Source organism: Staurois parvus, unplaced genomic scaffold (assembly GCF_062004578.1).
Source record: "Staurois parvus isolate SC_StPar_1 unplaced genomic scaffold, SC_StPar_1.0 ptg001344l, whole genome shotgun sequence".
Classification (NCBI taxonomy): domain Eukaryota; kingdom Metazoa; phylum Chordata; class Amphibia; order Anura; family Ranidae; genus Staurois; species Staurois parvus.
In genome coordinates this window covers 206865-232551 of record NW_028319140.1, presented here as the reverse complement: position 1 = coordinate 232551, position 25687 = coordinate 206865, and the positions used below count along the sequence as shown (strand labels likewise).

The window sequence follows — 25687 nt, the reverse complement described above, 5'->3', positions numbered from 1 at the left end:
TGGAGCTCATATGCTGCTTCTTCCTTTGCCAGAATCTGTGTCCTCACATACTTCTCCCCCCTGTGCCATACATGTGTATTCTCCCAGGTGGGTACAGGTGTGAATCGCTGTGCATTGTGGGAAGGAATATAGAGGGGACAACCATGTTGGGTCAGCTGCTTCATCTTTTTGCAGGGTAGCTATGTGATTGACCAGTGATACCTTTAAGTTGGTAACGGGATTATAGGAATGAACACAGAGAGGGGCAGCCATGTTGGGTCAGCTGCTTCAGCCTCATGTTGGATAGTCTTGTAACCAACCAGATCTATCTTTCTGGGGGTAACGGTGGATTATAGGAATGAATACAGAGGGGGCAGCCATGTTGGGTCAGCTGCTTCACCCTCATACAGGATAGTCATGTGACCAACCAGATCTATCTTTCTGGGGGTAGCCGGGGATTATAGGAATAAACACAGAGGGGGCAGCCATGTTGGGTCAGCTGCTTCACCCTCATACAGGATAGTCATGTGACCAACCAGATCTATCTTTCTGGGGGTAGCCGGGGATTATAGGAATAAACACAGAGGGGGCAGCCATGTTGGGTCAGCTGGTTCACCCTCATGCAGGATAGTCATGTGACCAACCAGATCTGTCTTTCTGGGGGTAACGGTGGATTATAGGAATGAATACAGAGGGGGCAGCCATGTTGGGTCAGTTGCTTCATCGTCATACAGGATAGTCATGTGACTAACCAGATCTATTTTTCTGGGGGTAACGGTGGATTATAGGAATAAACACAGAGGGGGCAGCCATGTTGGGTCAGCTGCTTCACCCTCATGCAGGATAGTCATGTGACCAACCAGATCTATCTTTCTGGGGGTAACGGTGGATTATAGGATTGAATATAGAGGGGGCAGCCATGTTGGGTCAGTTGCTTCATCGTCATACAGGATAGTCATGTGACTAACCAGATCTATTTTTCTGGGGGTAACGGGGGATTATAGGAATAAACACAGAGGGGGCAGCCATGTTGGGTCAGCTGCTTCACCCTCATGCATGATAGTCATGTGATTGACCAGATCTATTTTTTGTGAGATAACAGGGATTCCATTAAAGAATACAGAGGAGGCAGCCATGTTGGGCTAGCTGCTTCGTCATCATGCAGGATAGTCATGACTGATAAGATGTCTTGCAGGGGGTAACGGGGGTTTTAGGAAAAAATTTAGAGTGGGTTGCCCTTATGGTCCAGAAATGTTATTCTCAGGGGATAGTCGTGGCTGGGACTGGTTCCCCCCCATGTGAAATCTGTGCTGGGTCTTGTGGTTCTTCATAAGTAGCTGTTGTAAGCCATAAATATCCTCCATCTCCTCCGTCTTCGGGGAACGTTCAGCACAAAATGGTCTGAAATCGCCATCGTAATGGAAACTTTCCTTGATTTATGACACATGATTGGCTGCACCCCAGAGGTCCCCCCGCCAATATACCACCTTGCGTGCTAATGCATTCCTCGCCCTGACTGCACTTCGGAAAATCTGACTTTTTCATTCAATGGCACTTTAAAAGCGTCTTCACAAATCCAGGAGAGGAAAAATCAATGGAGCCCATTAAGGTGGAAAGTGACATCTTTGGTGGTTGGGGGGGGGGGTCATGTGCTCCGCTCTTATTAAAAGCTGACCAAGTATTTAAGTGAGCAATTATGCAACAGTAATGTTCAGTTTCAGAGTGAAGAATAGTCTGGAGCGTGAGTGTTAAAGTGAACTGGCCAAGATGGCCGACGCCTGGCACAGCCAGGGCCGTGACCGGATTCTAGGGTGGGGGGGGGGTGCTGCCTTTAAGGCCTGCTGAGCCAGTTTTGGAAGCTTTCAGTGCCGATCTCAGAGCAGGATGGCCCCATATGTTCAGCAAGGAGAAGGTGAGATGGATTTCAGGGGGTTAACATAGTGCTAAGGATTGGGTTCAGATTGTGAATAGGGCCAAAGGTTGGGGTTAAAGGTCACAGTCAGTGTTAAAGGTTATACCTAGCCAGTTTTGGATGGTGGGGGGTAGCTCCCCCTCACTTCCTGAAAATGTCACTGGGACAGGAAGTGGGCGGGGTTAGGAGGGTTTTCGGATGGCCATTTTTAGAGCTTACAGTACCCCCATGGGACAGTGCTTGGACCTGGTAATTGGCCGCATGGACATTAACTACTGGAAGGTGAGAAGGTGATGTACTGTACAGTCACATGACCTTTCTCCTGACCTGTCATGGCTGCCCCCTGTGTGTTTCGTCCCGTGATCCTCTGGGGTTGGATACTGCCTGACACAGGACACCTGAGAATCGCCGCATTCTGCATCCCTTCTACATCCATGACATATAATCCAGTATAAAGAGGCACGCTCTGCGTCCTATGAGCACAGCTCATAAATCTTGCGGCTGTGAGCTCTCCTCAGGGGACGGTTGTTGCAGAATCAGAGCGATGATTTATTTTGTTGTAACATCGCAGTGTCAGCTTCTATTCCTGCATACAGCGGAGACTCTTAACACTTTAGAGTCGGCGGACTGGGGACCCGAGGCCTAAAAGTGACCCTGTCAGTAGCATGGCAGCAGTGCAAGGAACCGCTGATCTCCTCTCATTTCCTGTCTCTAAATACAGGAAGTGAAGAGCAATCACCCTAAAGGGGACACATGTAAGAAAAATCCTAACAGATCCCCACTCCATCCAAAACGAACAAAACATTGGGAAGATGATCTTACTGGTGATCAGGGGCGGACTGACAACTCATGGGGCCGCCGGGCAATAGGGGATCATGGGGCCCCTGTGTCCTTGCCCAAACTCAAAAAAGCCTATGAAAAAGGTACCAGGGGCATCTCATGGGGCCCCCTACTGACCCCGGGCCCTCGGGCAGTGCCCGAGTTTCCAAATGGTCAGTCCACCCCTGCTGGTGACTGTAATGTATCTGAACTCTCGCCACACCCACAGATTGTTCATTACCAAACGAGGTGCCACCCGGAGATCACAAATCACACCGCACAGCACAGATACATATCGATTACCGATCATAGAAATAATGTGCCGGCTATATACTAATCTACAAGTGTCTGAATCATGATAGGAACGTATATCTCATTATTAGTATATATCATTCCAGCACAGAGCCCCCGCCATAAATACCAACTCAAGTCCCGCCCACGTTTATGTGTATCAGCTCCTCCTGTTATATTCTCTGTAATATATAATACATACATGTCCAAGGATGGTGGGAACCCCTCATAATGGGCACAGGGATGGTGGGAACCACTCATAATGGGCACAGGGATGGTGGGAACCCCTCATAATGGGCACAGGGATGGTGGGAACCCCTCATAATGGGCACAGGGATGGTGGGAACCCCTCATAATGGGCACAGCAGGGGTACAGACCCGGGAACTCAGCACAGGGATGGTGGGAACCCCTCAAAATGGACACAGCGGGTATACAGACCCGAGAACTCAGCGACTCTGAAGAATGGAAGGACCGCTGGCAGCTGGATACCTGTACTGGTGTTATAGGCAGGGAGCAGGAAAGAGTGACACCGACTTTCACATGTCCACGGTTCCCTATAACGGAGTCCCTGGCGGGAGGTGGGCTCCTCTTCCTTTATCCTCACACATGAAACGGTGCGTCTTCAGGGAGATCAGCGTCCTGTATTGATCTTTCCTGATATTTGAACTGTGGAAATGTCAGGTCACAAGGTTAGCCAGCTGGAAGAACATTTGAAATAATCTGTGGCTGGCGTCTTATGAATTATGTATGGTAGAGAGATCGCCGCACTGATGGCAGCCGGACCGCCTCGATTACGGCAGGAGAATGATTTTCATTAATTGAACCAAAATCATTGTATTTGTCCTGATTGCCGTGTAACCATTGATTTGTTCCTGGAAGGATCCATTTTGCAGATTGTTTTCCCATCAGTTTAACCCCTTCCTGCCTGCATTCGTTATGTACCCAGATTCGGTTTTCGGGGTTGCGTTTATAAACAATGTAAAAGCAAGCAGCAAACATTTGGCGCAGGTGATGGCTCTCAATCCCGGCTGTCGCTGACAGTTGGGAACCAATCAGAGCAATCTATGTAGGTTGACAAAAATATATATTTAAATATATACAAGTACAAGGAAATGAGAACAGGATCTCCAAGTCTTACGATAAAGTTTGTTTTACTTCAAAAATTCATCTTCATACAAAAGTAGCACGACTGCGCAGTGTCAGGCAAAGCATCGCTCTTCATCAAGCTGCAGTTCTATCACCATTGAACCATTCTATATACAAAAGACAGGGTGTGGCTGCACAGGTGTGTCCCCTACAAACTGCACCAGACAATCACTTCTAAGCCTCCACAATACAACATTCTCATACAATCTCACAAATCATTATACAAAATAATTATTTACAAAACTAACAAAAAGTAAACCTATTTATATAATTAAATATATAACCATCAACATAAGTTCCACAATATAAAGGAGGGAGAGAGAGGGGGATGTGATAGAGAGAGGAGGGGGGGGGGGAGTGATAGAGAGAGAGAGGGGGGGAGAGAGAGGGGGGGATAGAGAGAGGGGGGGAGTGATAAAGAGAGAGGAGGGGGGATTGAGAGGGCGAGAGAGAGAGGGAGGCAGAAGAAAGGGTGTGAGAGAGAGTGGGGGGAGAGAGAGGGGGATGTGATAGAGAGAGAGGGGGAGTGATAAAGAGAGAGGAGGGGGGATTGAGAGGGTGAGAGAGAGGGAGGCAGAAGAGAGGGTGTGAGAGAGAGTGGGGGAGTGTGAGAGAGAGAGAGGGGGGTGAGAGAGAGAGCGGGGGGGGGGGGTGTGAGAAAGAGGGAGAGAGAGGGGGGTGAGAGAGAAAGGGGGAGAGAGAGGGGGGGATTGAGAGAGAGAGAGCGGGGGAGTGTGTGAGAAAGAGAGGGGGGAGCAAGAGAGAGCAAGACAGGGGAGTGAGAGAGAGGGGGGAGCGAGAGAGAGCAAGGGGGGGAGCAAGAGAGAGCAAGAGAGGGGAGAGAGAGAGGGGGGAGTGAGAGAGAGGAAGAGAGGGGAGTGAGAGAGAGAGACGGGGGTGAGAGAGAGGTAGGAGTGCGAGAGAGCAAGAGGGGGGATAGAGAGAGCGAGAGAGAGGGGAGAGTGTGAGAGAGGGGGGGAGAGAGCGAGAGAGGAGGGGAGTGAGAGAGAGCAAGAGGGGGGAGTGTGTGAGAGAGAGGGGGGAGTGTGAGAGAGGGAGAGGGGGGAAGTGTGAGAGAGAGCAAGAGAGGGGGTTTGAGAGAGAAGGAGGGGGAGAGAGATCTTTTTATTTATTTATTTTATTAGGTGTAGGGTGATTGATAGGTTGACAATACATAAGACTGAAGCTGCTGAATTGGGTCTGGGCCTCTAGGCATCAATACCCTCTGGTCATGAAAGGGTTAATTGAACCGTCCTGTATATTGAATACCTTTCTGTAGTGTGCTATGGAGTCTGACATAGATCAGCCTCTTACCTTGTTACAAAGTCACAATGTACAGGGGAAAGGAGACTGAGCAAATGCCTCCACCAGCCTGCAGCAGACTGATGACATCATCCCAGCCTAGGCAAAGTTACAATGTACAGTCTGATCACTGGGGGAGGGGAGACTGAGGAAATGCTTCCTGCTGCCTGCAGTAGACTGCTGACATCATCTTAGCCTAGGCAGAGTCACTACCTGGAGCTCATGGATGTCTTGTTAATGATGAGAGGTGGAGCTTTGGTGAACATTGATGCTCTGTGTACACTTTGTGACGTGTCAGGATGTATTCATGAAGACTTGTTATGTCATTGACAGGTCCCCTTTAATGAGGGTATTGTCCATGTGAGGCAGGTTTTGGGGTGTTGTAGACCGTTTGGACAGGGAAGATCTTTGTTTCCGTGGCGATTAGACGTGGAGTCTCCATGGAGTAGTATAAATCTCTCCTAATGACTTTCTTAAGCAAAAAAAAAAAACCTTTAAAATAATTGTGTGGTGTAATTAGCGCGGTCATTACCCAGAGTTCCCGGCACCGCCTGCTGCGTGTACATTGATAGGGGTGGTGGGTGTGTCCTGTGGTTGGGACCTGGATGTACTGTATATATATATATACACGTCTTGTGTCGGGATCCCTCCATACACACACAGTGACATCTCATCGGTGACAGACCTGCCCTGGAGCCTCAATTTGTCACATTTTATCTCGGCTTCATTCATTTCTGCTCCGGCTTAGAAACTGTTCAAACATCGCGTCTGCACAGCGGGGGCCACAGGGAGCCTAGGCCATGTCTGCTGAACAGCGTGCTGCCATCCTTCACAAGGGGGGCTGGGGTCAGTGTAGGGACATCAATGTCATGTACCCCCCCAGGGACTGCGGCCACTCCTAGGAGACACAGCAATAGCTGCAAGTATCATCTGCCTGCTATATGTGTAATGGAGGCGCACCAAGTGCTGTGCATTGTAACCAATCACCATACAAACATCCTGATTGCAGCTTAAAGGACAACTCCACCCGCAGGATACAGTGGGAGGGGCAGAGACACAGGCTACTGGGGGGAATCTCCCATTGTGGGAGGGGCAGAGACACAGACTACTGCAGGAAATCTCCTCATTGTGGGAGGGGCAGAGACACAAACTACTGCAGGAAATCTCCCCATTGTGGGAGGGGCAGAGACACAAACTACTGCAGGAAATCTCCTCATTGTGGGAGGGGCAGAGACACCAACTACTGCAGGAAATCTCCTCATTGTGGGAGGGGCAGAGACACCAACTACTGCAGGAAATCTCCCCATTGTGGGAGGGGCAGAGACACAAACTACTGCAGGAAATATCCCCATTGTGGGAGGGGCAGAGACACAAACTACTGCAGGAAATATCCCCATTGTGGGAGGGGCAGAGACACAAACTACTGCAGGGAAATCTCCCCATTGTGGGAGGGGCAGAGACACCAACTACTGCAGGAAATCTCCCCATTGTGGGAAGGGCAGAGACACAAACTACTGCAGGGAAATCTCCCCATTGTGGGAGGGGCAGAGACACAAACTACTGCAGGAAATCTCCCCATTGTGGGAGGGGCTGAGACACAAACTACTGCAGGAAATCTCCTCATTGTGGGAGGGGCAGAGACACAGACTACTGGGGGGAATCTCCCCATTGTGGGAGGGGCAGAGACTACTGCGGGGAATCCTACAGATGAAGTGCCTGCATACATGGTGGAATATTTTCCAGCAGAAGGAATATGTAGGGACTGATGGGGATGTGAACATACAAGATGGATAAAGTCTCCTCTCAGATCCTGACTTGCACATATGAACATTGAATGCCTCTCTTCTCTGTTACTCTTCAGCGTGTTGTGCAGAGACGGCAGGTTGTACACGGTAAGTGGCGCCCAGTCCTCATGCCATCTGCTCCTCGCCTCGCTGATTATATAAGAGCGTTTACCTGCTAAATACTAAAAATATCCCAGAGATGGAGGAGAGCAGCACTTCAGTGCTCACTGGACTACATACGGCGAGTCTCTCGGGTGGCTGAACCGCCTTTCATCCTTGTGTACGGCAACATACAACCCTTCCACAGTCCTTGTATACGGCAACATACAACCCTTCCACAGTCCTTGTGTACAGCAACATACAACCCTTCCACAGTCCTTGTGTACGGCAACATACAACCCCTCCACAGTCCTTGTATACGGCAACATACAACCCTTCCACAGTCCTTGTGTACAGCAACATACAACCCTTCCACAGTCCTTGTGTACGGCAACATACAACCCTTCCACAGCCCTTGTGTACGGCAACATACAACCCTTCCACAGCCCTTGTGTACGGCAACATACAACCCTTCCACAGTCCTTGTGTACGGCAACATACAACCCTTCCACAGTCCTTGTATACGGCAACATACAACCCTTCCACTGTCCTTGTGTACGGCAACATACAACCCTTCCACAGTCCTTGTGTACGGCAACATACAACCCTTCCACAGTCCTTGTGTACGGCAACATACAACCCTTCCACAGCCCTTGTGTACGGCAACATACAACCCTTCCACAGTCCTTGTAATGTACACAAAACACAGATACCACTTTCCATAACACAGTTAGTAAGAAATCACTCTTCATTCGCCAAAGACTCCAAAAACTGACTAGTATCACACGGACTAGTATCACACTGACTAGTATCACACTGACTGGTATCACGCTGACTAGTATCACGCTGACTAGTATCACGCTGACTAGTATCACACGGACTAGTATCACACTGACTGGTATCACGCTGACTAGTATCACGCTGACTAGTATCACGCTGACTAGTATCACACGGACTAGTATCACACTGACTAGTATCACGCTGACTGGTATCACGCTGACTAGTATCACGCTGACTAGTATCACGCTGACTAGTATCACACTGACTGGTATCACACTGACTGGTATCACACTGACTGGTATCACGCTGACTGGTATCACACTGACTGGTATCACGCTGACTAGTATCACGCTGACTAGTATCACGCTGACTAGTATCACACGGACTAGTATCACACTGACTAGTATCACGCTGACTGGTATCACGCTGACTAGTATCACGCTGACTAGTATCACACTGACTGGTATCACACTGACTGGTATCACACTGACTGGTATCACGCTGACTGGTATCACACTGACTAGTATCACACTGGTATCACACGGACTGGTATCACGCTGACTAGTATCACGCTGACTAGTATCACGCTGACTAGTATCACACTGACTAGTATCACGCTGACTAGTATCACGCTGACTAGTATCACACTGACTGGTATCACACGGACTGGTATCACACTGACTAGTATCACGCTGACTAGTATCCCACTGACTAGTATCACACGGACTGGTATCACGCTGACTAGTATCACGCTGACTAGTATCCCACTGACTAGTATCACACTGACTGGTATCACGCTGACTAGTATCACGCTGACTAGTATCCCACTGACTAGTATCACACTGACTAGTATCACACTGACTAGTATCACGCCGACTAGGGTGACATATGAGAGTGACATTGACACATGAAACAATGACTGTTAATGAGGTTTAGCAGCTCACTGACATTTGCTATAGCAGTGCTATCTAGAGCAGAAATGTCCTACCTAACCACTGGCCAGTGGGATGAAACTTACAGTCTCTCAACGTTGGGGCCCTTTAATCAATGGAAGAGCGCTCACTCTCTGCAGGGGAGGGTATTTGTAGTCCAGGGGTAGCAGGATAGCACAGTCTCCTTTAAGCAGAATCTTCCAGTGAACATTACATAGGAAACACTTCAACAAATCTTCCCCATCCAGGGGAATCCTGATGTACTGACACTTGCTCAGTATATTCAGAGCAGCAAACTTCTGGGGGGACTTGGAACTAAACACACTCTTCAGCCACAGCACAAGTCTTGAGGAGACAAACCAGTAATATACAGAGACAGAGTTCTCTCATCAATCAGCAGCAAGAATAGCTAATTCTGAGCAGCTTGGGCTTTCCAAGATCTGTGTCACTCTGAGAATTAGAGAGCAGGCTTTCTCATGACCATTCTCCAGAGATAAGCAGCAAATGCAGCAATATCAAAATCCCCTCTCATCACAGAGTACTCACTGTTTCTGGATTGTCCTCTAGATAGCCTTAGACAGCAGTAGAAATCCTCTCTCTTTCAGCAGCTCCAGACTTTGAGAGACACATGCACTTGAGTGGCTGTAATCCTGAGCGTCAGGCAGGACAATCCTTGGTTTGCACACTGTCCTCCTGCAACAATTCCTCTGCTACACACTCCCAGCCCAGCCCATGGGCTGTAGCAGCACAGAGAGTGAGACTCTGTGACAGGAGCCCTTGCTCCATGCGGTCCCCTCAAAATGTCTCCTTCCCCACTTGTGCTTCTTCTTCCTTTTTCCTCTCTCCTTTCCTCCACAGCCAATCATAAGTTCAGCTGCAACAGTGCTGCTATGGGTGGATCCTTCTCAGCTGTAGCAACAACCAATCAGAGCACAGTCCTGCTTTTCCTGTTTGTCACTCACAAAGAGGGAAAAGAAAAAAAAATGCTTTGCAACTGCTGTTTAAGATTTAAAGCAACCAGCACATCTCTACATGTGTTATAAGTATGATATGTGGCTGCCGGTGCAAGTCCAAGAGATATGTTTATAGCATTAAAGCTGACTGATCAGCAGATATACTCTTGTATTAAGTATTGTGTTGGTGTAGCACTTGCCTGTATTAATTATCACAGTATCACGGTATTCCCCATGACAATGCTTTCATCTGCTTTTCTCTCCAGAAGGGCGGAGCCATCTTCAGCCAAGATCCAGGATACAAATCTAATTTCTTGGCAGTGTTCACAAGTGTCTGACACAGATCAGCCCCCTGCTGCAGCCTCTCACCTTATGTCTTGATACAAAGTTACAATGTACTGGTCACTGGGGGAGGGGAGACTGAAGAAATGATTCCTCCCCCTTCTACAAAGTTACAATGTACAGTCTGATCACTAGGGGAGGAGAGACTGAGAGAATGCCTCCTCCTCCTTCTACAAACTTGAATGTACAGTCTGAGCACTGGGGGAGGGGAGACTGAGGAAATGCTTCCTCCTCCTTCTACAAAGTTACAATGTACAGTCTGATCACTGGGGGAGGGGAGACTGAGCAAATGCCTCCTCCTCCTTCTACAAAGTTACAATGTACAGTCTGATCACTGGGGGAGGAGACTGAGGAAACGCCTCCTCCTCCTACCATGTTACAGTGTACAGTCTGATCATTGGGGGAGGGGAGACTGAGGAAATGACTCCTCCCCTTCTACAAAGTTACAGTGTACAGTCTGATCACTGGGGGAGGGGAGACTGAGGAAATGACTCCTCCTCCTTCTACAAAGTTACAATGTACAGTCTGTTCACAGGGGGAGGGGAGACTGAGGAAATGACTGCTCCTCCTTCTACAAAGTTACAGTGTACAGTCTGATCACTGGAGGAGGGGAGACTGAGGAAATGACTCCTCCTCCTACAAAGTTACAGTGTACAGTCTGATCACTGGGGGAGGGGAGACTGAGGAAATGACTCCTCCCCTTCTACAAAGTTACAGTGTACAGTCTGATCACTGGAGGAGGGGAGACTGAGGAAATGACTCCTCCTCCTACAAAGTTACAGTGTACAGTCTGTTCACAGGGGGAGGGGAGACTGAGGAAATGACTGCTCCTCCTTCTACAAAGTTACAGTGTACAGTCTGATCACTGGGGGAGGGGAGACTGAGGAAATGACTGCTCCTCCTTCTACAAAGTTACAGTGTACAGTCTGATCACTGGGGGAGGGGAGACTGAGGAAATGACTCCTCCTCCTACAAAGTTACAGTGTACAGTCTGATCACTGGGGGTGGGGAGACTGAGGAAATGACTCCTCCCCTTCTACAAAGTTACAGTGTACAGTCTGATCACTGGGGGAGGGGAGACTGAGGAAATGACTCCTCCCCTTCTACAAAGTTACAGTGTACAGTCTGATCACTGGGGGAGGGGAGACTGAGGAAATGACTCCTCCCCTTCTACAAAGTTACAGTGTACAGTCTGATCACTGGGGGAGGGGAGACTGAGGAAATGACTCCTCCCCTTCTACAAAGTTACAATGTACAGTCTGATCACTGGGAGAGGGGAGACTGAGGAAATGACTCCTCCCCTTCTACAAAGTTACAGTGTACAGTCTGATCACTGGGGGAGGGAATCAGAGTGAGACATGTTATAGTACATCCACTGCATTTGATGGTTTGTGTAGGCTGTTATTAAAGAATGTATAAAATCAATGCAATGTGTATATTTTCAGTAAGCTCCCGAGCTGGGCACGTGCCGTGGTACCGAAGATCTTCTACGTGACAGAGAAGGCGTGGAACTATTACCCGTACACAATCACAGGTGAGGAGTACATCCATCTTCTCTGTGCATTGGACAGAATATTGTTCACTTCTTGTCAGTATCCTTATTATTTCCTTGTTCTCTCTTTTCCATGTTGTGCCTCTGATGGGATCTGGGTGCAGAGTATACGGTAAGCCCTCCTCTATTCTACCCTTCATTACCACCCCCCTTCCCCCTTCGGATGTCTACATTGAGGGCTGCCATTGTGTATTAGGGTGTCTGGGTTACCCCATAGCAGCCTTTCTTCTCAGCCTATTGCAATGGATAAACCTTTGAAATTATTTTCAGATCCCATAAAAATGATTATATCTACAGCTTGTGGATATAGGTGTGATGAAAGGAAAAACAGGCAGAGAAAACTGTAATGTCCCTTTAAAAGCAGTGGTCAACAGCACATCCCCCTGGTGGTCAGTGGGAAGAATGTCCCTGACATTGGGGGTCAGTGGGAAGAATGTCCCTTACATTGGTGATCAGTGGGAAGAATGTCCCTTACATTGGGGGTCAGTGGGAAGAATGTCCCTTACATTGGAGGTCAGTGGGAAGAATGTCCCTTACATTGGGGGTCAGTGGGAAGAATGTCCCTTACATTGGTCAGTGGGAAGAATGTCCTTTACATTGGGGGTCAGTGGGAAGAATGTCCCTTACATTGGTGGTCAGTGGGAAGAATGTCCCTTACATTGGTCAGTGGGAAGAATGTCCTTTACATTGGCGGTCAGTGGGAAGAATGTCCCTTACATTGGTCAGTGGGAAGAATGTCCCTTACATTGGGGGTCAGTGGGAAGAATGTCCCTTACATTGGTGGTCAGTGGGAAGAATGTCCCTTACATTGGGGGTCAGTAGGAAGAATGTCCCTTACATTGGGGGTCAGTGGGAAGAATGTCCCTTACATTGGGGGTCAGTGGGAAGAATGTCCCTTACATTGGGGGTCAGTGGGAAGAATGTCCCTTACATTGGGGGTCAGTGGGAAGAATGTCCCTTACATTGGGGATCAGTGGGAAGAATGGCCCTTAAAATTGGGGGTCAGTGGGAAGAATGGCCCTTACATTGGGGGTCAGTGGGAAGAATGGCCCTTACATTGGTGGTCAGTGGGAAGAATGTCCCTTACATTGGAGGTCAGTGGGAAGAATGTCCCTTACATTGGAGGTCAGTGGGAAAAATGTCCCTTACATTGGTGGTCAGTGGGAAGAATGTCCCTTACATTGGTGGTCAGTAGGAAGAATGTCCCTTACATTGGGGGTCAGTGGGAAGAATGTCCCTTACATTGGGGGTCAGTGGGAAGAATGTCCCTTACATTGGAGGTCAGTGGGAAGAATGTCCCTTACATTGGAGGTCAGTGGGAAGAATGTCCCTTACATTGGGGGTCAGTAGGAAGAATGTCCCTTACATTGGGGGTCAGTGGGAAGAATGTCCCTTACATTGGTGGTCAGTGGGAAGAATGTCCCTTACATTGGAGGTCAGTGGGAAGAATGTCCCTTACATTGGGGGTCAGTGAGAAGAATGTCCCTTACATTGGTGGTCAGTGGGAAGAATGTCCCTTACATTGGGGATCAGTGGGAAGAATGTCCCTTACATTGGGGGTCAGTGGGAAGAATGTCCCTTACATTGGGGGTCAGTGGGAATAATGTCCCTTACATTGGTGGTCAGTGGGAAGAATGCCCCTTACATTGGTGGTCAGTGGAAAGAATGTCCCTTACATTGGTGATCAGTGGGAAGAATGTCCCTTACATTGGGGGTCAGTGGGAAGAATGTCCCTTACATTGGGGGTCAGTGGGAATAATGTCCCTTACATTGGTGGTCAGTGGGAAGAATGCCCCTTACATTGGTGGTCAGTGGAAAGAATGTCCCTTACATTGGTGATCAGTGGGAAGAATGTCCCTTACATTGGTGGTCAGTAGGAAGAATGTCCCTTACATTGGTGGTCAGTGGGAAGAATGTCCCTTACATTGGTGGTCAGTAGGAAGAATGTCCCTTACATTGGGGGTCAGTGGGAAGAATGTCCCTTACATTGGGGGTCAGTGGGAAGAATGTCCCTTACATTGGAGGTCAGTGGGAAGAATGTCCCTTACATTGGAGGTCAGTGGGAAGAATGTCCCTTACATTGGGGGTCAGTAGGAAGAATGTCCCTTACATTGGGGGTCAGTGGGAAGAATGTCCCTTACATTGGTGGTCAGTGGGAAGAATGTCCCTTACATTGGAGGTCAGTGGGAAGAATGTCCCTTACATTGGGGGTCAGTGAGAAGAATGTCCCTTACATTGGTGGTCAGTGGGAAGAATGTCCCTTACATTGGGGATCAGTGGGAAGAATGTCCCTTACATTGGGGGTCAGTGGGAAGAATGTCCCTTACATTGGGGGTCAGTGGGAATAATGTCCCTTACATTGGTGGTCAGTGGGAAGAATGCCCCTTACATTGGTGGTCAGTGGAAAGAATGTCCCTTACATTGGTGATCAGTGGGAAGAATGTCCCTTACATTGGGGGTCAGTGGGAAGAATGTCCCTTACATTGGGGGTCAGTGGGAATAATGTCCCTTACATTGGTGGTCAGTGGGAAGAATGCCCCTTACATTGGTGGTCAGTGGAAAGAATGTCCCTTACATTGGTGATCAGTGGGAAGAATGTCCCTTACATTGGTGGTCAGTAGGAAGAATGTCCCTTACATTGGGGGTCAGTGGGAAGAATGTCCCTTACATTGGGGGTCAGTGGGAAGAATGTCCCTTACATTGGTGGTCAGTGGGAAGAATGTCCCTTACATTGGAGGTCAGTGGGAAGAATGTCCCTTACATTGGGGGTCAGTGAGAAGAATGTCCCTTACATTGGTGGTCAGTGGGAAGAATGTCCCTTACATTGGGGATCAGTGGGAAGAATGTCCCTTACATTGGGGGTCAGTGGGAAGAATGTCCCTTACATTGGGGGTCAGTGGGAAGAATGTCCCTTACATTGGGGGTCAGTGGGAAGAATGTCCCTTACATTGGAGGTCAGTGGGAAGAATGTCCCTTACATTGGAGGTCAGTGGGAAGAATGTCCCTTACATTGGGGGTCAGTGGGAAGAATGTCCCTTACATTGGTGGTCAGTGGGAAGAATGTCCCTTACATTGGGGGTCAGTGGGAAGAATGTCCCTTACATTGGGGGTCAGTGAGAAGAATGTCCCTTACATTGGGGGTCAGTGGGAAGAATGTCCCTTACATTGGGGATCAGTGGGAAGAATGTCCCTTACATTGGGGGTCAGTGGGAAGAATGTCCCTTACATTGTGGGTCAGTGGGAAGAATGTCCCTTACATTGGTGGTCAGTGGGAAGAATGTCCCTTACATTGGGGGTCAGTGGGAAGAATGTCCCTTACATTGGGGGTCAGTGGGAAGAATGTCCCTTACATTGGGGGTCAGTGGGAAGAATGTCCCTTACATTGGGGGTCAGTGAGAAGAATGTCCCTTACATTGGGGGTCAGTGGGAAGAATGTCCCTTACATTGGGGGTCAGTGGGAAGAATGTCCCTTACATTGGGGGTCAGTGGGAAGAATGTCCCTTACATTGTGGGTCAGTGGGAAGAATGTCCCTTACGTTGGGGGTCAGTGGGAAGAATGTCCCTTACATTGGGGGTCAGTGGGAAGAATGTCCCTTACATTGGTGGTCAGTGGGAAGAATGTCCCTTACATTGGGAGGTCAGTGGGAAGAATGTCCCTTACATTGGGGGTCAGTGGGAAGAATGTCCTTAACATTGGGGGTCAGTGGGAGGAATGTCCCTTACATTGGGGGTCAGTGGGAAGAATGTCCCTTACATTGGGGGGTCAGTGGGAAGAATGTCCCTTACATTGGGGGTCAGTGGAAAGAATGTCCCTTACATTGGTGGTCAGTGGGAAGAATGTCCCTTACATTGGGGGTCATTGGGAAGAATGTCCCTTACATTGGTGGTCAGTGGGAAGAATGTCCCTTACATTGGTGGTCAGTGGGAAGAATGTCCCTTACATTGGAGGTCAGTGGGAAGAATGTCCCTTACATTGGAGGTCAGTGGGAAGAATGTCCCTTACATTGGCGGTCAGTGGGAAGAATGTCCCTTACATTGGCGATCAGTGGGAAGAATGTCCCTTACATTGGGGGTCAGTGAGAAGAATTTCCCTTACATTGGGGGTCAGTGGGAAGAATGTCCCTTACATTGGGGATCAGTGGGAAGAATTTCCCTTACATTGGGGGTCAGTGGGAAGAATGTCCCTTACATTGTGGGTCAGTGGGAAGAATGTCCCTTACATTGGGGGTCAGTGGGAAGAATGTCCCTTACATTGGTGGTCAGTGGGAAGAATGTCCCTTACATTGGGGGTCAGTGGGAAGAATGTCCCTTACATTGGGGGTCAGTGGGAGGAATGTCCCTCACATTGGTGGTCAGTGGGAAGAATGTCCCTCACATTGGGGGTCAGTGGGAAGAATGTCCCTTACGTTGGGGGGTCAGTGGGAAGAATGTCCCTTACATTGGGGGTCAGTGGGAAGAATGTCCCTTACATTGGTGGTCAGTGGGAAGAATGTCCCTTACATTGGGGGTCATTGGGAAGAATGTCCCTTACATTGGTGGTCAGTGGGAAGAATGTTCCTTACATTGGTGGTCAGTGGGAAGAATGTCCCTTACATTGGAGGTCAGTGGGAAGAATGTACCTTACATTGGGGGTCAGTGGGAAGAATGTCCCTTACATTGGGGGTCAGTGGGAAGAATGTCCCTTACATTGGAGGTCAGTGGGAAGAATGTACCTTACATTGGGGGTCAGTGGGAAGAATGTCCCTTACATTGGTGATCAGTGGGAAGAATGTCCCTTACATTGGGGGTCAGTGGGAAGAATGTCCCTTACATTGGGGGTCAGTGGGAAGAATGTCCCTTACATTGGGGGTCAGTGGGAAGAATGTCCCTTACATTGGCGGTCAGTGGGAAGAATGTCCCTTACATTGGCGATCAGTGGGAAGAATGTCCCATACATTGGGGGTCAGTGAGAAGAATTTCCCTTACATTGGGGGTCAGTGGGAAGAATGTCCCTTACATTGGGGATCAGTGGGAAGAATTTCCCTTACATTGGGGGTCAGTGGGAAGAATGTCCCTTACATTGTGGGTCAGTGGGAAGAATGTCCCTTACATTGGGGGTCAGTGGGAAGAATGTCCCTTACATTGGTGGTCAGTGGGAAGAATGTCCCTTACATTGGGGGTCAGTGGGAAGAATGTCCCTTACATTGGGGGTCAGTGGGAGGAATGTCCCTCACATTGGTGGTCAGTGGGAAGAATGTCCCTCACATTGGGGGTCAGTGGGAAGAATGTCCCTTACATTGGTGGTCAGTGGGAAGAATGTCCCTTACATTGGGGGTCAGTGGGAAGAATGTCCCTTACATTGGGGGTCAGTGGGAAGAATGCCCCTTACATTGGGGGTCAGTGGGAAGAATGCCCCTTACATTGGTGGTCAGTGGGAAGAATGTCCCTTACATTGGTGATCAGTGGGAAGAATGTCCCTTACATTGGGGGTCAGTGGGAAGAATGTCCCTTACATTGGTGGTCAGTGGGAAGAATGTCCCTTACATTGGAGGTCAGTGGGAAGAATGTCCCTTACATTGGGGGTCAGTGGGAAGAATGTCCCTTACATTGGGGGGGGGTCAGTGGGGGGAATGTCCCTTACATTGGGGGTCAGTGGGAAGAATGTCCCTTACATTGGGGGTCAGTGGGAAGAATGTCCCTTACATTGGTGATCAGTGGGAAGAATGTCCCTTACATTGGTGATCAGTGGGAAGAATGTCCCTTACATTGGGGGTCAGTGGGAAGAATGTCCCTTACATTGGGGGTCAGTGGGAAGAATGTCCCTTACATTGGGGGTCAGTGGGAAGAATGTCCCTTACATTGGTGATCAGTGGGAAGAATGTCCCTTACATTGGGGGTCAGTGGGAAGAATGTCCCTTACATTGGGGGGGGTCAGTGGGAAGAATGTCCCTTACATTGGGGGTTAGTATAAATAATGTCCCTCTAACAGATGGCTGTTACCAAAACTTTACTTAAAGCAGAACTCACAAAAACCTTTACTGAAATACATTCCTATGCAGCTACAAAGGATATAAATCCACTTTGTGCAAACCAAACATCTTACCAAAACTAGATATTACCATATAAAACTAGCAAGGACATCACTGTGCTGTACATAGTCTGTGCAGATAGCAGAACTCTGGGAGGCACCCAGCAGGCTCCACCCACTGCAGAAATCTACAGGAGGGGGTGGAGCAAGACCAGTCCCCCTGCACAATCAGTGAGCGCAGCAGTGAGCGGTCTTTATTCCAGGAAGTCTCACACTAGATGACTGCACAGATCTGGAATAAATACACAAATCTCCCGAGATTCTAGAAGAATACACAGGATGAATGGATATAGACAATGTTTACTTATCCCAGAGTAGCTTTAAATAAACGCAGATGCTGACACTAAGATAGACATGGGGATGAAGTCTCTGTTGCCAGGCAACGGCACAAAAATGATATATTATATACTTTTTACATCTTGTGTTATGACGTCTTAGAAGGTCCTAAAAATAACATTTGACACGACCCCTCCAAATCTGGAGCACAAGGGGGAGAAGACGCAGCAGATATTACATATAAATCCACGGACAGATTTCACAGCGCTCAGATCATCGGTGGCGGGATGAAATAATCCACTGATCTCAAGAGGGGTCTTAGAGAGTATTTAATGAAAACGCGGAATCACAAGACATTTTGAGGTGAAGAATAACAGCGAGAGGCAGCGAGTCCTAAAAATAAACTATATCAAATTTTTTTTTTTCAAGAATTGATTGAGGTTCTTCAATTCCAGAGAACTGCACAAAGGAATCTGTCACTTATCAAGCAAGACGGCAGTGTTGGCTGAAACAATTTACTGCAGCAGTGGAATATTAGACGTCTTTGTTACCTGTGGACAAAACCAGCCCAGCAAACTGCCAGCTTCAGAAGACTCAGTGATAGCACAGGGTTGGGTTTAGGATGTGCCGTGTCAGTGTTGACCTGAGCCCCTTGAAATGTCACCTCTCCACCCTAGTGGACGATAGGCACGTCTCCCTCCACCTCCCACAATGCATTGCTTATGGCCTAAATGACCTAAATGCTATGCCACCTGGGGGGGGGGGACCTTAGGGTATGGAAAATCTAACTTTGATAACATTGATCTGTACATTGGAAGAACTGTGAGAGGTGATGGAGGAGCAAATCTGAAACAAAAAGGATGCTGGCTTGCTTGATTACTTATTTCACCCAAGTAAACCTGTGATTTGCATGCAGGGAAAAGCAGCAGGATGACATTATTTTCCTGTCTACTGGGAGGGATAGATAGATACACAGTGAAGATTGTCCGTCACATGGGGTTGTCTGCGGGTTGGAGACGGGGAATGGTGATTCTCAGGGATTTTTGGATGGCAGCCATTATTCTGTGCAGTCTGAGGAGGGATGACAGTGAATGGTGAGGCCATGAAATGGGGGGAGGAGTGATTTTGCCACTTCCATTTCCAATGGATAAAAGTTAATTACCACCTCCTGGAAGTTCTAACAGCCAAGATAATTAATCTGAATGACCCTTTAATGATGCCACATGGCTGGGTAATGTTCCTGGTCAGGTATATAAATGTCTTTGGTGGAAGTAATTGATTTCCAGACCCAAATGCCGGAGCCGGAGCGCACCACATGGCGTGATGGCCAATTAATACCTTAAAGCAGAACTCCAGCTATAAATGAACATTCACTTCCAGGAGCTCTAAGCATACGTGTGTACATTGATTTACACATGTAAAAGATTTACAACAGATGCATTTATATTTCTGTTAGTGAAAAGATACATTACCTGAAAGATCAACTGAACGAAGTACAATGAGTGCTGACTGTGCCCTGTAAGCCTCCTTTACCCCAGTATACTGGAGGGGGGGGGGGGGGGGCACCGTGCAATGGTCTGCCCATGTACACTAATCTTAGAGGTCTCCTTTCCTGTGCAGACCCCACACCCTCCTACCTAATATAGGGATTCTAGGAAGACACCTGTGTAATAATCTGTTTTTTATTCCCTTACAGTGTTCATTTCTTCCGAAATTCTCCATCCATATAGAGACAAAATATGAAGATAATCAAGGATCCAACGACAGTGTGAGTTTTCTGACTCTTCTGTATCTCTGACATATACCACGGTGCTGTACAGAGAACATTGAGCCAGTCACATCATTCTCTGTACCAGAGGAGCTTACACTCTAATGTCCCCTCCCCCACAGTCACATCAGTCTGTGTACCAGAGGAGCTTACACTCTAATGTCCCCTCCCCCACAGTCCCATCAGTCTCTGTACCAGAGGAGCTTACGCTCTGATGCCCCCTTCCCCACAGTCACATCATTCTCTGTACCAGAGGAGCTTACACTCTAATGTCCCCTCCCCCACAGTCACATCATTCTCTGTACCAGAGGAGCTTACACTCTAATGTCCTCACCCCCACAGTCACATCAGTCTGTGTACCAGAGGAGCTTACACTCTAATGTCCCCTCCCCCACAGTCCCATCAGTCTCTGTACCAGAGGAGCTTACACTCTAATGTCCCCTCCCCCACAGTCACATCATTCTCTGTACCAGAGGAGCTTACACTCTAATGTCCCCTCCCCCACAGTCACATCATTCTCTGTACCAGAGGAGCTTACACTCTAATGTCCCCTCCCCCACAGTCACATCATTCTCTGTACCAGAGGAGCTTACACTCTAATGTCCCCTCCCCCACAGTCACATCAGTCTCTGTACCAGAGGAGCTTACACTCTAATGTCCCCTCCCCCACAGTCATATCAGTCTGTGTACCAGAGGAGCTTACACTCTAATGTCCCCTCCCCCACAGTCCCATCAGTCTCTGTAACAGAGGAGCTTACGCTCTAATGCCCCCTTCCCCACAGTCACATCATTCTCTGTACCAGAGGAGCTTACACTCTAATGTCCCCTCCCCCACAGTCACATCATTCTCTGTACCAGAGGAGCTTACACTCTAATGTCCCCACCCCCACAGTCACATCAGTCTGTGTACCAGAGGAGCTTACACTCTAATGTCCCCTCCCCCACAGTCCCATCAGTCTCTGTAACAGAGGAGCTTACGCTCTAATGCCCCCTTCCCCACAGTCACATCATTCTCTGTACCAGAGGAGCTTACACTCTAATGTCCCCTCCCCCACAGTCACATCGGTCTCTGTACCAGAGGAGCTTACACTCTAATGTCCCTTCCCCCACAGTCACATCAGTCTCTGTACCAGAGGAGCTTACACTCTAATGTCCCTTCCCCCACAGTCACATCAGTCTCTGTACCAGAGGAGCTTACACTCCAATGTCCCCTCCCCCACAGTCACATCAGTCTCTGTACCAGAGGAGCTTACACTCTAATGTCCCCTCCCCCACAGTCACATCAGTCTCTGTACCAGAGGAGCTTACACTCTAATGTCCCCTCCCCCACAGTCGCACACTACTATTATTATACCTGTATATAGCTCTGACATATACAGCGGTGCTGTACAGAGATCACTGGGCCAATCTCTGTATCAGGAACTATTTTATCACTTCTATTACATTCGCTGTGAATGTGTAAGTGTGGACGGCCATATCCAGTGTATATATGAGGAGATCACACGTATCCGTCCCCCTTCTGTGGAGTTTAATTGAATTAACCATTGCAGTGCCGCATCCCTCAGTGCCATTGTCCGGGCACAGCACAATGAAGAGCCCTGAGCCCTGTGTGTACAGCCGGGGGTAAGGTCTTTGCTCATCAGCCCTCTATAATACCAGCTGACAGTGTCATGAATAGCCATGTCCTTCCCTCTGCTTCATAAACATGTGAGCTCTGCAAATGTACCAAGAGAGAGCCAGAGTACGGGATGAAAACTCTGCCACCTTCTGACCAGGGATGGAACTGTAGGAGAAACCGGCCCATTTGTCACATAGGAATCAGGTTCACAGTGTTGCAAAGATTACTGAAACAATGTAGATGTCACATTGCAACTATGAAATTTAATTGAAGCAAAAGAAAGGGGAAAAAATGAACCGGAAAACATGAAAAATATACCGGAACGTGTCAAATACGCATCAAAAATGTACCAGAACACGCTAAAAACATGTCAAAAATGCACATACAGAAAGGCATCCGGAACACGTTTCTATAGTGTGAACCTGTCCTAAAAAGCCATCCTTGAGCTGCAGACAGTGGCTTTCTCTAGGCTGAGATGATGTCAGGTTATAACATCTCAAAGCCCAAAAATGTCAGTATTGCTGCACGTATTGCAGCGTATCGCAGTGCACAATGAAGAAGTTGGAATATTATAACCCCAAGCATTCATGTCAAAGACAGTAATAATACCCCTCCAGCACTGGTGTCAGTGAGTGCTATAATGACACCCAGTTTTGGTGTCAGTGAGTGCAATAATAACCCCCAACATTGGTGTCAGTGAGTGGAATAATAATCCCAGCATTGGTGTCAGTGATTGCAAAAATAACACTTAATATTGGTGTCAATGAATGCAATAATAACCCCCAGCATTGGTGTCAGTGAATGCAATATTAGCACCCAGCATTGGTGTCAGTGTGTTCATTAATAACCCCTAATAATGGAGTCAGTGGATGCAATAATAAAACTCATCATTGGTATAAGTGAATGGAATAATAACTCCCAACATTGATGTAATTGAGTGGAATAATAACCCCCAGCATTGGTGTCAGTGAGTGGAATAATAACCCCCAGCATTGGTGTCAGTAAGTGGAATTATAACCCCCAGCACTGGTGTCACTGAGTGCAATAATAACCCCCAGCAATGGTGTCAGTTTCTATAATAATAAACCCAAAATTGATGCCAGTTTTTACAATAATAACCCCAGCATTGTTGTCAGTTTCTGCAATAATAACCCCCAACATTGTTGTCAGTTTCTGCAAAAACAACCCCCAGCATTGGTGCCAGTTTCTGCAATAATAACCCCCAGCATTGGTGCCAGTTTCTGCAATAATAACCCCCAGCATTGGTGCCAGTTTCTGCAATAACAACCCCCAGCATTGGTGCCAGTTTCTGCAATAATAACCCCCAGCATTGGTGCCAGTTTCTGCAATAATAACCCCCAGCATTGGTGCCAGTTTCTGCAATAACAACCCCCAGCATTGGTGCCAGTTTCTGCAATAACAACCCCCAGCATTTGTGGGCCTCTTCTTCAGCTCCATGTGATTGGGACATTTCCCTTGTGCAGCATACTCAGCAATATTCCCAGCCACTTTCCTACAGGGCCGATTAGAATGTAAGCTCTTCAGTCCTCCCCGCCATAGCAGCCTAATTGCTGTGTTGTGCTTTGTTTTTTGCAGATATTTGATCACGAAGTGAAGGACCTGGAGAGGGAAGTGTGTTTTGTCGACATCGCCTATGATGATATCCCTGAGAGGTATTATAAGGAGTCTGAGGTAAGGGGCACCTCAGGGTCCGAAATCTGGAACTGAACAAGTACACCACGGTTCTGTGTGATTTGTTACCATGTGACCCCCCCATAGATGTCCAACATGTTGGATTTGGTCTAATAGGAAGTATTGGATTCAGTTTTAGCCACTTGCAAAGGTGCAGAAATATTCTATGGAAGGAGGCTGATCCTCCCTGAACCCCGGGTAACGGTTTATAGTCTATGGAGGGAGGCTGATCCGCCCTGAACCCGGTGTAACAGTTTATAGTCTATGGAGGAAGGCTGATCCGCCCTGAACCCCGGGTAACAGTTTATAGTCTATGGAGGGAGGCTGATCTGCCCTGAACCCCGAGTAACAGTTTATAGTCTATGGAGGAAGGCTGATCCGCCCTGAACCCGGGGTAACGGTTTATAGTCTATGGAGGGAGGCTGATCCGCCCTGAACCCGGTGTAACAGTTTATAGTCTATGGAGGAAGGCTGATCCGCCCTGAACCCCGGGTAACTGTTTATAGTCTATGGAGGGAGTCTGATCCACCCTGAACCCTGGGTAACTGTTTATAGTCTATGGAGGGAGGCTGATCCGCCCTGAACCCGGGGTAACTGTTTATAGTCTATGGAGGGTGGCTGATCCACCCTGAACCCTGGGTAACTGTTTATAGTCTATGGAGGGAGGCTGATCCGCCCTGAACCCCGGGTAACGGTTTATAGTCTATGGAGGGGGGCTGATCCTCCCTGAACCCGGGGTAACGGTTTATAGTCTATGGAGGGAGGCTGATCCGCCCTGAACCCCGGGTAACGGTTTATAGTCTATGGAGGGGGGGCTGATCTGCCCTGAACCCGGGGTAACTGTTTATAGTCTATGGAGGGAGGCTGATCCGCCCTGAACCCCGGGTAACGGTTTATAGTCTATGGAGGGAGGCTGATCCGCCCTGAACCCGGGGTAACGGTTTATAGTCTATGGAGGGGGGGCTGATCCGCCCTGAACCCGGGGTAACGGTTTATAGTCTATGGAGGGAGGCTGATCCGCCCTGGACCCGGGGTAACTGTTTATAGTCTATGCATATCATTGGTCTAAACAGGGGCGTATTTACCACAAGGCAAACAAGGCATTTGCTTAGGGCAGCATCTTTCAGGGGGGCAGCAGCATTTTTCATGGGGGCAGCGCCACCCCCCTAAAGACAGGATAGATGAAAAGACACACACACAGCATGGGGACCAGGTGGGATCTGAGAGAGGCTGTGGGCTGCATGATGGTGTATGCAGAGCCTGACTCTTGTTCCCGGGGATGTCCGGAGCTGTGAAGGTGAGTGTCTTCTCTCTCGCCAGGGTGGGAAGGGAGGTTGCCAGTGTATGGGGGGGGGCGGTGGTAGTGGAAGGCTCTCTCGGTTAGGGAAGCTGGGGTGTTGTTGGTCATTGTCAGGCTCTCTTTGTGGGGGAGGGGGGTGTTGGTCGGTGTCAGGGTCTCTCCATGGAGGGGGGGAGCCGATTTTTGTGTTGCTAAGGGCAACACAAAACCTAAATACACCACTGGATCTGCTGCTGTGTGTGTCAATGCCCCCCCAGTTTGGAGGGAAGAAGAGATTCTGAATTTCTTACAATCCTCACTGCTGATTGTAGTAAATTTGTCTTTTTACCCAGCACATCATTCAGCGGGATCCAAGGAGTAGGCTATACATGACTGTGGGGTGGATTTACTAAAGGCAAATGGACTGTGCACTTTGTGAAGGGCAGTTGCACTCAGTAAACGCGGGAAAGCTCTGCTGACTCCCGTCATCCAATCACATACAAGCAGAGATGCAGTTTTTGTGATTTTCCCAGCACGTGATTGGGTGTTCTTTGCAAAGTGAAGCTTCACCTCATTTAGTCAGCTCTGGAGCAACTGCACAGTGCAAGGTCTATTTGCCTTTAGTAAATCTGCCCCTGTCTGTTCTATAGGGATAGTTACAGGATGGCACAAAGTCAGATGTTCTGTGTTGGGATTTCCGTACACGGGGAGCACATGTGTTGTATAATGGAGGGACCCGGCCGAGCGCACGTAATCGGGTTATCCTTTCCATGAACGGTGACTGAGCTCAAAAGGTGAAACCCATCTGCTGTAAATGCAATGAATTACACACCATCGGAGAGGCAGCCAGGGGCAGACGTACACAGAAGGGTGCACAGTTCTTGGATGGGGACCATGAATGGCCGGGTGATGGGGAGGGGACAGTGGCGGGACAGAGCATAAGCCATGCTGCGTGTGCAGTCGTATTCATTCCTTTACATGTGTTTATATACAGTGTTGCTCTTGTGGCGGTATGTGTATATGCAGTGCAGTGATCAGGTATGGTGGGTTGGCTGCTGAGATAAAAGCAATTACACTAGACATTGTACTGTTCTC

General features: G+C 48.4%; 1 protein-coding gene across 1 annotated transcript in view; it reads left to right on the top strand.

The window, feature by feature from the left end:
* PITPNC1 (phosphatidylinositol transfer protein cytoplasmic 1) overlaps window positions 1-25687 on the top strand; it is a 164435-nt gene that overhangs the window by 96575 nt on the left and 42173 nt on the right. The window contains exons 3-6 of the mRNA XM_089661463.1: window positions 11786-11874; window positions 11997-12004; window positions 19932-20003; window positions 23218-23313. Coding sequence (XP_089517589.1) covers window positions 11786-11874; window positions 11997-12004; window positions 19932-20003; window positions 23218-23313 — 265 coding nt within the window. The remainder of the gene's footprint in view (window positions 1-11785; window positions 11875-11996; window positions 12005-19931; window positions 20004-23217; window positions 23314-25687) is intronic.